The following is a 15205-nucleotide window of genomic DNA, read 5'->3' as shown; positions in this document are numbered from 1 at the left end:
ATGGCTCATGAACAGAGCCACCCATCAGCAGGCTCCATGCTGTCTCCATAGCAGCAGTGCTGGACACATGGCAGTGTCTCACAGTTATTCCTGATATTCAATAGATGTTTTCTCTGGCTTTTCCCATTAGATTCATTATTGATTCCCTTTTGTTTAGTGCTAGGCTTTCCAATTAAGTAGTGACTTTAATTATACTGCAAAGTGTATAACATAGGTCTTGATTATTACCACTGACCTGTGGGATGAAAGGAGCACCAGAAAGGCTAAATTAAAAAGAACCATAAAAATGAACAACCTTTTCCAAAAAGCCACCTTATGTTCAGATGCAGTAATTTTCCAGTTCTACATTTTTGCAGTGCCTTTGTGTATACTAATTGTTGAAGACAAGTTCTGCATGACTGTCAGGACTAATAAATGTAGATTTAGTGAAGGCTGAATTTGATTAACTAGGGAGTATGAAAAATAACTGATTGCAATGTTGTGTTTAAATGCAGTGAGGCTGGAAGCCATTCCCTGCAATTTGTCTGCACCAGAATGTACTCTTGAATACATGAATAGTTTACCTAAGGTGGGTTGCATAACAGGGACTAGAAATTAGACATCTAATTTGGGGTGATGGTCTTGGCTGCCTGTGTAGAGGATGGAGATGCCATGGCAGCATTGCTTATCATGTGCAGGGTGTGATGTCCTCTGCAGGTCCCTCCCTCAGGAGCCATGAGCAGACAGATTAAACAGGATTGCAGGTGAATCCAGCCCAAACAGGATTGGAGGTGAATCCAGCCCAAACAGGATTGCAGATGAATCCAGCCCAAAGTGTTACATGCCCTGAGGCATGCAGAACCAGGACCAGATTTCTGTACGAGCAGCACTCACTGAAGAATGACCTGCCAGCATGGGCAGCATGGTCAGCTGGGAGGAAAAGAAACAATGACCAAAAAGCTGCTTTGCATCCCTCAGTTTTTCTCATCAATCCTCACACTAAATGTGTCTCATGTGACCTGCGCATTCCCCTTAAGCACCACTGGGTTTTTTTGGTTTCTTTTCCTTTTAAAGTATGCTTTAGAGACTGTGGTAATTTTTTGAGCTGGAAACCAGAAAGCCCCAGTATTTCCATGGCAGAAAGAGTATTTCCTCCTAAAGAAGAGCAATGGTGGGATGCTGTCCACAAATTCTGTGAGCTGCTCTTTGATAGGTAAATGTATATCTGTAGTGCAGAAGCACTGCTGAGATCGAGCCAGGACTTGCAGCTGTGTGCTGGCATTTGAGAATTTCTTTCATTTCCCTCCCCTGAGCCCATGGCTGGTTGTTGCCTGCTATCACTTCCAGGGAGAAAAGGATATTCCTGTAAATTTCTGAACTGTCATGTTATGTTACACTCCATGATATCACATTACAGGATAAAAAGAAGTAACAGAACAAGACAGGCAATGAATTCAGGGTGGTATTTCTTTTCCTTTTATGTTTCCTTGCATGTAGCTTTGTTACACTATACCTGAGATTCTTTGTAGGGCTTTGAAGGAGTTCTAATGGTTTGAAATAATATTTCCCATATCTTTCTTAAAAGGTTTATGCAAATTTAGTTCTGCTGACAGTGTGAGGTGTTATCTCCAGATGTCTTCCTGATGTAGCTTTAAAAATTAGTGAATTCTTATTCCTATTTTATTTGGATAGGTTTCATAGCATAGCAAAGTCAAGGTTTCAGGTCACATAGCCTCAAGGCTTTTTAGTTGTTGTTTGTGTCTTTGTGGTAAAAACATGAGCAGGCCAAAATGTCAGACAATTTACTCTTCTGTCTGAAATAAAACTGAATTGTGAACTCCAGGTTGATGCAGTGTTTCATTTTAATAGTGTCAGTTCATGCTTGTTTTGCCTGTGTCTCTGGTTTTGAGTGAATTTAGTGCTAATAAAAGTGAGAGACTCTTAAAAGTAGCCAGAGCCAGAAGTACCTGACAGATACAGGCTGGCAAATGTTAGCTTCCTGTCTTGGTTAGCTTGATCTAGATGCTTTCCAAGGTTTGGTTTCTTTGAAACAGCACCTGCCAGTTCAGCTGTTTGAAAGTTTAATGATATTGAAGTGTGAGGACTCTATTTTCTGTTTTTTGCTTTCTGAAATGTTCTTGTCTTCTGTGCATTGCTTCTAGACCTTCTGCTGTGGTCTCAAAATCAAACCACAGACAACCCAGGCCACCTGGCTGAATGCAGCAACAAAGGAGCTTGGTTTAAGTGCACCTACAGTTTCAGGTGGTGTTGGTGTGTCAGGATTTATCAGTGGACTCCATGCAGCTTTAAATTACTGGAGATATCTCTATGTATTACTTCTGCACAAGCTCCCTGTTTCTCAGCTTCTAGAGAAGAAACCCTCTGGAATTGCATTTTACCTGTGTGAGAGATGCCTTCAGGTTGTCAAATAGGTCCTTAATTAGTTTATTTTCTTCTTTGCTCCAGGGGGTGAGTGTATTATTTATTCTATGCTACCAGACTTGTGTTAGTCTGCATTTATGCATTTTGTCTTCTGAAGGCCCCAGCAGTGGGCTGGCCTCTGGGGTGGAATGAAACACACCTCTCAGGCAGACACAGTGCTTCAGACTTGAATAATGGTGGAATATTAATAGCAGCAATTATAATTAAAACAGTGCACTAAAATACCCTGGGGTGTTGTTGCTAAGTTAGTCTGTACCCCTAAAATTTCAGAGGAAAGGCATAAATTTTAGTGATTTCCATCCACAAAGTGAGCAGCTCTCATTCAGTGACTGGAGCAAGCTTTCATCCCTGCTGTGGATGTTTCATTAGGACACAGCTCTCCCAGAGGGTCATGGTGAAGTTTACATTAAACCCAAGATAAAAATGACATTGAAGCCTTGCTCCTGTATTTTCTACACTGCCTGAAAACAAATGCTTGACCTCCAGCTACTCCATTGCCTTATTGCCTTGGAGTAATTAACCTGTGTACCAAGAGACAGGGAATTTGTGTTCTGTTTGCTCAGAGAGGAGCACTCCCTCCTTTGCCTGACAGAGCTGGGAATCCAGGGAAGCTCTGGGGGAAAGTTTCTCTGAGTGCAGGGCTGAGCAAACAGCCTGGAAGGATCTGGTTGAATGTGTGTGTCTGCAGATGAGGGATGAGGAACGGCAGGATTGCTGGGCACGCAGGTGATGGTGCTCACTGCTGCCTTTCTCTGTGGTGGCAAATTAATTTAACTCTGCAAACACTGAGGATGAGAATTTAAAATGCCTGTGGACAAGACAGAAAAGATACCAGACAACTGGGGAGTAGTTTCTCAGCAGGTTTGTGCAGGAACAGTGAAGTGCTGCAATGGCCAAATCTCAGAGCCAGGAAAAGGCTCTGAGTGTCCTTGGCCTGCTCAAATTCACAGCTTTACTTAAGTTTGTTGCCTGGTCTAGGATGTGTGCCTAATTTCTGTCAACCTGAGTGAAAAGCAAGCACATGTTGACCTGTTTTTTTTCTTCAAATTAGGATAAGAGCTCATAAATATAAAAAATCTCCATGCATTGCACTGTTTTGCTGCTATAAAGTGTGTGCTCTAGGTATTAGCTGTGGGCTAGACAGTAAATGTGGCTGGATTTTTAAAAACTTTTTTCATTTCTAAATGTAACCAAAACTAAATAAAAACACAAGAGTTTTCTCAAGTTATACAAACTGAAGCAACGTAAGTAGTTAGAAGGGAACTGTTGTTAACATTTAACTTCTAAGTGCATGAAATTGTTGAATACTGTGCTGTTCACCTCTAACTAGCCTTTAATTTAAACAAAAGCTATAAAAGTGCAATTAGGCTCCAGTCCAATGAAGCACTTAAATATGTTCCTAGCTTTAAGTGTATGAATAACCTCAGTGAAGTTAAGACAAGCTCAGGTGCTTTCCTTGAGCAGGACATTTCACAGAGTAGCTGTAATGCACAGAGAACAACCCTGCGAGTATCACTGGGGAAGATGTGGGGAGAGTAAAGGATTTAGGATTTGGCTGCTCTTGCTTAATGATTTATCCTATGGGATCCTGACCTAGAGCTCATGGAGAGCTTTGGATGTGCTCCATCATCTGATTGTCAGGCAGCTTCCTACCCACACACAGCACATGCACCTTCCTTTGTCCTCTCTGCCTGACTCAGACTTTTTATGAACACTCAGCTGCTGCCACCAGGCTCTCTCCTCAATCCCATATAAAGCATCTAAACATCCTGGATTTAATACTCCCATTTTTCAGTGCTAAATCAATGTTCTTTATGCATTTGTTCTTGGAACACTGCTCTATTTGAACCATAATTCCTCCCACATACCATAAACTTGGTTCTGTTTTTACTCTGATAGGAATTGATCATTTAAAGTAGGAGGAAGCCCGTGACTACTGTTCAAACATTTCAAGGCTATTGCTGGTTAGTCAAATGAGCTTGTGCACCACCTCAGAAAAGTGCTGTGATTACCAGGGGAGCATTATTACCTTGCTGGGCTACAACCAGCCTCACAGCAGTTGGGACAAGTCAGGATTAAAGAGCTTCTCACTACAATTTTGGCAGGCAGTGGTGGAGTTTATCCAGTTTATGGCTGATCTCCCATTTGGTGGTTTACTCCTCCAACTATCCTGTATTTGTACATAGGTAGAAAGAAACATTCTGCTGCATAACTGAATTTGACCTGAGATTAAAGCTGGTCTCCTGTGAAATACACTGGAGCCTATTAAAGAAGGGGTTGTTTGCCAAACGTGGTTGTATATCCTCCCCAGACCGTAAAAAACATTGTTAGCTGAAGTGATAGTGGAAAAATATTGCATTCCTCTATTCTTCTCCTTACCACTACACTGCAACGTGACAGCAAACCTTTAATGAAATTCATGAAGAGCTCTGCAGCAGTTACCTTGAAAACTTTTTTATTGCCCTACATTTCCAGGTAACACTCTGATACTCAGCCTCTGTCCAGCACCAGCAACACCAGCTGAGGCAGGGAGATAGTCAAAATTAAACAAAAGTATCTGGAATTTTTAATGTTAAATACTTGCAGTACATTTTTAATAGCCAAGGATAACTTCCTGTATTTACATATTATTATCTGAATAACAAATAGCTTCAAAGGTACAGCAAACTCTTCTGTGCAAGTGGAAAAGGGTGAGTTTACTCTTATGCATTATTTATTGAAAATAATTCCTTTGATTTCACCAATTCCACTGCTTTTCCTTTCTGTCTGGCACGGGCTCAGTAGGAAACAGGAGAGGAGCTTCAGAGGAGGTGGTGCCTGCAGATATGGACCCTGCTGCTGGATATCTGGGCTGTTACCATCTCACTCCCTGCAGACACGCTGGGATTAATTATCCCTTCTCCACAAAGACCCTTTTTGGGATCTTGGTGCATCACCTTGAGTGGAAAATTACTCCTTTGATGGGAAAAGTGCTAACAGGCACTGCTGGAGGTGCAGCTGAATGGCTTCACATGGCTCGCAGGAGAGCAATGACCCTTGGTGGCAGCACAAGGAGTGGGGACACTGGGCAGCAGCCAATTTTGTCAGTGCACCCTGGAAAACATAATCTGGCTTTCTGGATGGCTCTTTTTGAGCCTTCCCTGTTTGAAATACGAGATTTTAGTTTTGGCGAAGCTGAAATGAGAGTGTATATTCTCTCCTCCCCACAGACAACGTAGTTCCCAAAATTAAGTTTTTAAAAGTTGCACAAAAGGTGGTGTTTTCCTGAATGTATTTTGCTGATAAGATCTTCAAATCAAATGGACACAATGCCTTTAGTTTGGCCTTTATTTAATATGGTTTCATCAGTTTCACCAATTTTTATATTTCACTTAACTTCAGAGAGCTCTCCAATCTCAAAGCTGAATTTTCTGAGACTGCCTTTACGGCTTTTATAAAAGACAATTCTTTTCTAGTTTTTACTTTAAAAAGGATGCAAGCTAAGAATTCAGTTGGAACAGAGGCAAAGATATTTGCAAAATCTTGAGAATCACTAAAGAAGCCGTTTGTTTTAATCACCTAAAACGAGGCAGAATACATGTCACTTGGAATTTAGCTCAGCTCCTCCTTAAATTTAAGTGCAGCACCATTAAAAATAAAGTTGCACAGGGGATCTGTTTTCTTTGGGGATTTTTGGAAAGCATTTGAAAGCAGATTTCAGCCTCTCCATTAATTTCCAATGAGCCTAATGCTTTGTGATGCAGCATGCATACAGCCAGAGGCAGATCCGGACAGGCACACTGGGGGATAGAGTGGAAATTTTTTACAGATGGTATTTCAAAACATATTAGTGACTCAAGTTAAGTTACCAAAAAAAAAAGCAAAGACTTTTTACTACAGAAAGATGTGAGCGCGAGCTTTGAGCCATTTTTCATGTTAATAAAGAGGCTTGTTTTAAAAGTGATTGAAACTAGTTTTAGCATTTTTATATGTATAAATCAATAAGGGTATTAGACATAATGGCATGTTTCTGGTATTGTTTGCCTGAGGAAAACCAGAAATAGCTCAGTGAAATAGAAGGCCTCTTATTTTATGTGTGCAGCAGCTACTTTTGAAGAGTCTAATAATCTTAAATATAAGGGTTAATATTCTCTACAAGTAGAGTCATCTTGCTGCATATGTTAACTATGCATATATAGTGTGCTATCAGTCACTGATTGACAGTTCTCAGGGCTTTCTACTATAAATATAAAAATAATTTGCTTGGAGAAAGGAGGAATTAAACCAAATAGAGCAAATGTGTTATAAAACAAAAGGCACAAACATGTGTTGGGTTTTTATGAGCAGAGCAATTAGTCACAGTTGTACTGGCCTGGAATTTAAAAGAAAGGCAACAGAAAAAAAAAAAAATCTGTCATTCTCAGGGAGCCCTTGTCCAATGTGTGTTATTGAAAATTGATGGAGATCTTTAACCTACCTGTGTCCAGGTGAAAGGGGTCTCTCCTTCATAGAAATAATATAGGATAGAAATTTGGTCTTTCCAGTAGGAAATAGAACAGTGAAGGGTCCTAAGGTACAAAAGACAGTTATTTTAGGAAGGATGGTGCTGTTCTTCAGTCTGCAAATCCTACAGACATCCAATCCAATTGTCCAGCCTGGGAATGTGGGAAATTCCCATGACCAGATGTGTTCTGGAAAACTCATTGCACATTGCAGACATTTGTTTGTGGTTGACATGAAAGGACACTTTTCCTTGATACAGGAAGTGTTTGAGGTTACCTCAGGTGCAAGGACTTGGCCTGGTTTCTTTCTGATGAGTGTAGGGGATTTCTTTCCTAGACTTCTGGATGCAAAATAAGAAAAAAGATATGTCAAGGAGCGTGTAAAAAAAGCTGGTGGGAATTCCTACAGTATATAGATTTAATATCTGACTTTATGAGAAAATAATCATCAACATCACTGTATATGAGAAAAAATGGAAAAAAGGTTATTTTTGTGGATTTCCTCAGACTTACAGCACCAACAAGAATTGCACTGTATCCTGTACCTGCAATTCTCCAAACAAATTCAGGAAGAAGGCGTTGATTTTTCTGCTGTAGGATATTTCAAAATTGAAGCTGTTCCATAAGGACCACAGACTGTGAAGGTATCTTCTGGTATCACCATAATTTCAAGGCTTTTTCTGAAAATGGCTATTTTCTCTTACCTTATAAATACAATGTGCTGTTTTCTCAAGGTGCATAGAGCATCAATGTTCTGTACCACTGCTCTCTTGTTCACAGTTATATTTATATTATGTGTTCTTAGGAAATGAATACATATTTGAGTATATAATGACTATATAGGAAATGTATTTATATTATGTATTCTTAGGAAGTATCCTTGAGCTGCAAAAGAGGGGGAGAAAGTAAGAGCAAGTCTTGAACTCAAAATTTTTCCATTTGGGTTTTTGGATAGGGCAGGAAAATCTGCCCTCAACAGAAAGAGAATGTTGTGCCATAATACAGTTAACATCCTCTGCTGAGAAGGAGAATTAATTAGGAAGGAGTTGGAGCCTCTGGCTGACAGATTCATGATCCATGAAGCTAATCAGTTTTGTGGGCTGTCACTGCTGCTGCTGCAGACTGGTCAGCAGCTGGATCCGTGCTGGGGAACCAGACATTTGCAGCTTGTCACGTCTCCTCTTCCGTGCCAGTGTGGAAGAGGAAGGCGATGCTAGTTTATTTCTGCAGCTCAAAAGTTACTATTGCATCCAGCACTAGCTGTAAAGCCTCAGTGGGTTTCTGGAGAAAGAAATCAGGCACTGAGCTAGGCACTAAATTCAGTGATTTAGCTGTGGTAAATCGTCTGTGCCTATAGGAGTCACAGTAGCATTTAGGTGCTAAAAGGTAACCATGTAGGTAAGATTAGTCTGAGCCCTTGGTTTAACAGGGCTCAAAATACATATTGACCTAGTGATTAAAAGCAGTATTTGTTAGCATTAAAGAGAAAGAGTTCAATAATCTTTTAAAATATTTATCTTTGTCCTTTCATTGATCGTGCACCAAATAAGGAGCTGTTCCAACTTGTTCTCCTGCTGTGGCTATAAAACATGAACACAGATCATTCTGAAGCTTTCAAGGCACAGATCATGTAGGGGTAGGGTTTTTTTGCTATAACTGCAGATGTTTCTTCAAGCCCAGCAATTTCATCAGGTTTGTGAAGGAGAGGAACCTTCAGTCAACTCCGTCCCAGTAGTTCATTGGAAAAACGTATCTTGTATTAAACACTTTAAAGATTCATGAAGCAGCTTTAATTTTGTTTGCATTTCTTCCTGAAGGGTAAAGCTGTCAGAAATCTCTAAAAGCATTGCTTAATCCATTTCCAAACTCAGTATATTAAGGTCTGCGAGCAAAACTCATTTTTGGAGTTTAGCAAGTTTAGAGACAGGAAAAAAGGGCAGGGGAAATAGAGCAGGGAAGATGTTTCTTTTTTCTTTTTTTTTTTTTTTTTTGGTAATGCATTGAACTACCTGCATGGCTGCAGTGACAGTCCTTCACAAAAAATAGTGCAACCCAAATGGACTGTAAGAGCAGCCTGATAAATAGAGGACTTCACGTGTTTCTCTTGGAACAGATACAAATAGAGTAAATACATCTATCAGGGAATGAAGCTCCAGCCAGAAGAAAATTTTCTTCCCTTTAATGCCTCCAAGCTTACAAGGTTGCCTTGAGCACGTTCATGTGCAGTTGAGCACCTTTTGTTTTTCTCATGTCCCAGTTTCTGATCTGTGACCTTTTTATGTTAGTACATGATTTTTCCCCCAAGTTTCTGATCTGCCAACCAAAGAGCTTTTCCCATTTTCTTATGAAGCCTGCAAGACAGTTCTCACAGTTGGGCTCAGGAGGCTGGCTGGGAAATGTTCATTTAAGGAGCCAGTTCAATGTGAGGGAATGAATGAGTGAAAATCATCTCTAGAATAGAGAAAAATGATCTGAAAGGAAATACCTCTGGGTTGCCAGCCAAGCTCTGCAGTAGCAAATACAGAATGAGAGCACTCAAAGACCTTTCCCAAGACAGCAGCAGGATGCCCCAGGTTTGATGCTTGGCATGCTGTATGAGAGGAGCCTGCAGGGCTGTTTCACACATCAGGATTAATCCATCCTCAGCTGGCCCATGGAAGTGATTAGCCATGGCATTGTCAGCCTTTGCTGGAGCCCCCAGTCCTGCAGGCATCCAGCAGGTCCCTGCCCAGGTACCTGTGTGCCCTGGAGCCCTGGACTCCTCTGCTGCTTGGACTCTGTGGGACCTGCTGGCAGTCCTGAATGCTGATTTAAAATCACAGGAATATTGGATGTGAGCTATGCCCAGCTCACACCATCTTTAGCTACCACAGAGGTCAAATGTGCACTCAATTCTTCCTCAACTCAGGAGTGCTGGTGTTAACAAGGCCGGGTTTCAGCTGTCCATTGCTGAAATTGTTCTTGTTCCCACAGTTCAATGTGGTCAGACCTGGTGCAGAGAAGGGAAGACTGTGGTGGGATCCAGCTCCCTTCCCTGGCAGAGCACTGGGAGCTTCAAACACTCAGTTTGAACCCTCAGCTTCAAACACTCAGGCACTGCACAGCATCAGGGCTGAAAAAGGGATATTTCCACATTTCTTACCACGGTTCTGTTGGCAGTAAGGCTGAAGGATTATAAAGCTGTGCCTTGTTAGTGCATTCTGTACAGTTTAATTTCTTCCCATTCTGGTAATTTTCTTCTCAAAAGAAATAATAAAAGGGCCTATTCTTGTGCTAAGCTGCCCCATCATTAGCTCATAGGTTTTTGCCTGATGATTTTCTCTGTGTCCAGGCTGCTGCTCCAGTTCTTTTCTGCAAGGATGCCCTTTGGCTTGTTACAGCCTTCCCTCTCCTCTGTAATGAACTGTCCCCTGCTGCCTCCTCCAGGGCTGCTGCAAGGAGAATTCTGTCACTCTTTGTGTCCCTTTTTTACAGGCACCACTGTCTGACCCAGTGCAGAGCCCTTGTGAGGCTCTGGCTGAGCAGGGGTGGCTGAGGTGGCACCCAAAGCTGGGTGTGCCTTGGCAGGGTGAGGTTCGCTCATGTCTCTGTTTGGCTAGGAGCGTCAAACCCTGGTTAGAGTTTCTTGGAATGAAGGAAGTGTTAACTGTAAATTGCTGTGGCTGGTGTCTAATTAGAGAACACTTTGGGAAGAACTCAGGCAACAATCCAGCAAAGCACTTAAAGCACCCACTGATTTTTAAGGAAAGACACCTTAACTGGGATTGCTCATGCTCTCAAGCATCATCAGAAGTGTTTGGTAGTGGACCAGTAATTTCTCCTGTCTACCTCAGCACATCAATCTCATTTTGTGAAGTGACCTAAGGAGTTGGGAGTTCAAGGTTGACTTGAAGCCTGCAGGAAATAAACCCTTAAATCACTGCCGTGCTTTGGAAAGTGCTCAGCTGGACAGCTGCTTTTGCTGTTCTTCATCCTCGCTGCAATAAATAAATTTATGGCAGCTTTAAAACTACTGCTAAATTCTGAGCTTTGCTTTTTCCCATCTAGGTGTTCCTGTTGCAGTGGCACTACCAAAGATATTCCAATATATTTTGTTTGGACTGCTCTTTCTAAATGCAGTCAAAATGCAGTTTTTCAACTATGTCCTGCTAATAGAAAAAAAAAGGGAAGAACTGAGAAACAAAAGGCTGCAGTGAGAAGTGATAGGCATGACTTCATCCAGGTGGAATAAGAAATTCATACCAGCTTTTTATCTAAAGCAGTCCCTGATGCCCTACAGTGTAAGTAATCACTGAGAACTAAGGCATGAAAAGTCTTGTGAACCAGCAAGGCCATGGAGCCACACTTGGGACAATAATGCATTGATTTAATGTGATGAAGAACAAATAAATCAAAAATTAGGAGATTATGGTTCAGGTGTGCTGGTTTTACAGCTAGAATTAGATTTTTCTTTTTTTTTTTTTTTTTCTTCTCTGAATTAAAGCGGGAGGATGGCAGAAAAGCACTGAAATTGGTCCCACTTGTAGTTACCCTGTCAGTCTGACCAGCAACATGCAGCTGGGTACCCAGGTGTTTCAGTTCACTTGCCAATTAAGAAAATACTTTTTCCTCAGAAATGTTCAGCAAAATTCCTAATTCTCTGAGGTCCCTCTGAGCAGGGATGGCCTGGGGTGGGCTCCCTCCTCTGCCTCACCTGCACCAGCAGGGCACCCACTCCCTGGGAACTGCTCTGATTTCCTGAGCTGCAGTTTGAGATGTGTGGGACTCTAGAGAAAATTGCTGTCAGGTAAAAGATGTCCCTCATCACAGGAAACCTTGCAAGGTCCATGTTTTTAGCTGATGGCTCATTCCTGTTACTGCAGCATTCCTGATGCACTTCTTTGATAAGCCAGTGTGCTCAAGAGGAAAATTGCATTCAAAAAAGAAATTCAAAAAAGAAATTCAAAAAAGGGGACTGTGTCAGAACATTCATGCCTCCTGAAAACCTCTCTCCTTGTTACAGGTTTATTTTTAGGCTGTGTAAGAATGCTGCTTAGCCAGAAGTTTTACAGAGTGGTCCTCTGTGTGGCACAGGCTGCCAGTGAGTAACTATGGTAGCACTGGAATCAATGATGAGTGCTCAGGTCTCTGAGCAAATAGTGCTGGGATCAGGAATTATGAATCATTACACTTTACTAGAATTCATAACTGACTTGCAGAGGTTACCCAGCAGTCAAGCATTTGTCACCTGCCCTATCCCCATGACTGCTGATAGTGGGGAAAAAAGTGATTGTTATGCCAAAGTAATGAGCATAGAGGTCAGAAAGTTTGATAAGAGCAGGAGAAGTCATTTTCTGTGATATCATTAGCAGTATTTTAGAGAGCAAGTTCAGCAATTGCTATGGTAATTCTGAATGGCTTTTTGACTGTGAGAACAGGTAGGTAGCTTTTAAAGTTAGCCTCTTTGCTAATGGGGGAGAATCCCACTGAAATAGGGCAGCGTGGTGTTACAGAGGGGCATGGGCTGAGCACTTGGGAAGCAGGAGCTCTGCTCTGTGCTGTGCAACTTCTCCAGGCCTCAGGTTTTCTTCTCAAAATGGTCTGTGGTAAAATATATCTATCAGTGAGCAGCACAAAAGCAAATTGTGAATGAGGATGTAGCAGCCTAGCAAGGCAACATCTCAGAGGGAGCAGACCTGTTTGCAGATAATTCAGCAAGTGCAGGCCTGTACAACAACCATCACGTGTTTGTTCTTTTTGCACAAACTGTGCAGTCAGAAAGGGTGGCAAAGTGCTCTCTCTGTGGGCAAATGCAAAATTTGCTTGAGCAAATGCTGCTTTTAAAGTTCTGCTGCAGTTGTGAGTTAGCAGCAAAGCTGCTGGAGGTTCCCCATGGAGCCCAGCCAGGGTGTGCCATTGCGGGCCTTCTCCAGGTTATTTTTGAGCAGAGCAATTGATAGTCCTTTGGTTTTCAAGAGATGCTTTTAACCTCACAGGAAAGGAGAGCTGCTACAAATCTGTGTGCATGCACAGATAGCATAAAGCATGTGCATGCACACACCCTGTGTTATACACTGGGCTGATGGAGAGGGCTGCTCCTAACCAGACTGATTCTTTTGAGCCTTTACCACATCTTTCCTTGAGGTTAGAATGGTGCCTTGTGAAGGCTGGCCTAGAATAGAGGCTGGATAGAGCTAAAGAATAAAGTAGGTATTCATTAAAAGGCCTCAGTGGATCCACCTTGGGCAGCACAAGAGCCCAGCCAGGGCTACACCCAAGATGAACCAAAATGGTCACAAAATGGATGGCTGGTCATCTTTGAAAAGTTCTGGTCCTTTTGCATGTTGGAGTAAATTGTCCAATTCCAGCTTTAGCTTATGAAGTCCCATCCTTGTTTTTCTCTTTTCAGCCCACGTTGTTTGTGCTCTTGGGCCTGAGATTTGGATCATTTGTCCTTGGTCCCCAGCTAAAGCTAAAACCTCAAGAATCAAGAAAAGACAAATTCTGCAAATCCCTACACGGGTGAAGAGCAAGGAGAGGAGGATGCTCTTCAGTCTGGTTTGGCTCCCAGTGGCTGCTTGGGTTTTAATTGTGCCTTTCCCCTCTCCAGGTGCAAGCAGATGAGCTACCCGGAGGACCTGCCCCAGATCTCGGTGGTGTTCATCTTTGTGAACGAGGCTCTCTCTGTCATCCTGCGCTCCGTGCACAGCGTGGTGAACCACACCCCGTCCCACCTGCTCAAGGAGATCATCCTGGTGGATGACAACAGTGACAATGGTGAGCTTTTGTCACTTTGCCTCTAAGCATCGTGCCCCGTGTGGTTTCTAGGTGTGAAATGTAAATGTGTTTGTTGATGGGAGGGTTGATCGAGCCATTTGCGCAAAGCTGTGAGTAAATATTGACTATTTGTATAACAAATAAACATTAGGTGGATAAAGCCTGTTGATTTCATTGAAATCCTAACAGAATGAATGGCATTTATGAAGGCAATCCTAATAGGACACTTTTCTCCAAATCCAGAGGAATATCATCATCATCAATAGAATAAACGTTCAAATTCTGCTGCCAAAGAAAAGTGAGGCTACAGATTCTCTTTAGAGATAGTTTCTAGTCTTTTATATGGCAGCACATTGTTTCTTCATGATTTAACCCAAAATCCAAATATTGGTGAGCATATAGGGTGCTATTATCAGCATGTTTCACAAGGTGCTATTATAGTCATGTTTGAAGATTCTCAGGATACAAGGGACAAGAGCTGTGTTTAAATCTGACATTACACTTCTAGAACTGATTCCTCTTCTAAAATCATATTTATTTCCAATAAGTCTAAAATTTAGCCTTTCTTCCTCAGATCAACAGCTTTAAGTTCTTTCAGTTTTAAGTTGCTCTTACTCTTCAAGATCCTTGAAGAGAAGAGAGAACTGAGAGAGGAGACAACTCAAGTGAAAATAAGTTCCAAAACCTATAGATTTAAGAAAGTGTTTATGCAATTCAGATTTCAGTTATGGCAGTGTAACCTGTGGAGTAATTATGTGAGACTGCAAAGTGTTTGAGTCAAGGCAATCCTGAGGAGAATTGAACTCATCATTTCTCAGTGAACTCTTATATGGCTTTTCTCTGCCACTCTTCTAAATAACTGGAGATTTATCAAGTCTTTGATTCTAATGATAATGATTCTACTGTCTAATATAGATCAGAAAAATGAGGCTGCTAATGTCCTGGAAGCTTCTACTAGTTTTTCTGATAAAGATATTTAGGCAAAAGCCACTTTATGAATAAGTTGCAGAGTAAATGAATTACCAAACTACATTGATTAAAAAAAAATAAATAGAGAGACCATTTTGGTAATTTGCCTGTTTATAAGCCTCTTGAAATGAAGCTGAAAAGGGTGAATGAGTTCTGCTCCATCTGTGATTGAATGCCTGAAAATGAACAAAAGAGAAGTCTATTTGAGATCTTCAATATCCATTTAGTTAAAGAGGAAAGAAGCCTAGTATTGAAGAATCTTAATTATATTTAAGGGGAAACCCTGAAAATGAAGGGAAATTAATTGTGATCTGAATTACTTCTTGACCCAAAATCCATTGAGGTTATTTTCCTCACTCCTACTGAACAGCATAAATCAGAAAAAAGAAATCACCAGACTGGCATGTTACACTTGCTTACAGTCAGAATTGCTCCTCCAGAGGCCAGTTGTAACATAATGCAAATCATCAGAGAATCAGAATAGTAATTTTTTTTAAATAGTAATTTTTTAAAAACTACCTCTTCGACAGTATACTCAAATCCATATTAAAGCTGGGAAAAGTCTCTGGTCTGTGGGG

At 41.4% G+C, this 15205-nt stretch overlaps 1 protein-coding gene across 8 annotated transcripts in view; it reads left to right on the top strand.

The window, feature by feature from the left end:
• Positions 1 to 15205, top strand: part of GALNT9 (polypeptide N-acetylgalactosaminyltransferase 9) — a 257312-nt gene that overhangs the window by 156605 nt on the left and 85502 nt on the right. For all 8 annotated transcript variants that reach the window (XM_064726604.1, XM_064726603.1, XM_064726601.1 and 5 more), the window contains one exon: positions 13492 to 13658. In XM_064726604.1, coding sequence (XP_064582674.1) covers positions 13492 to 13658 — 167 coding nt within the window. The remainder of the gene's footprint in view (positions 1 to 13491; positions 13659 to 15205) is intronic.

This window comes from Zonotrichia leucophrys, chromosome 15 (assembly GCF_028769735.1).
Source record: "Zonotrichia leucophrys gambelii isolate GWCS_2022_RI chromosome 15, RI_Zleu_2.0, whole genome shotgun sequence".
In the NCBI taxonomy this organism is placed as follows: Eukaryota; Metazoa; Chordata; class Aves; order Passeriformes; family Passerellidae; genus Zonotrichia; species Zonotrichia leucophrys.
This window is presented reverse-complemented; position numbering and strand designations above follow the sequence as displayed.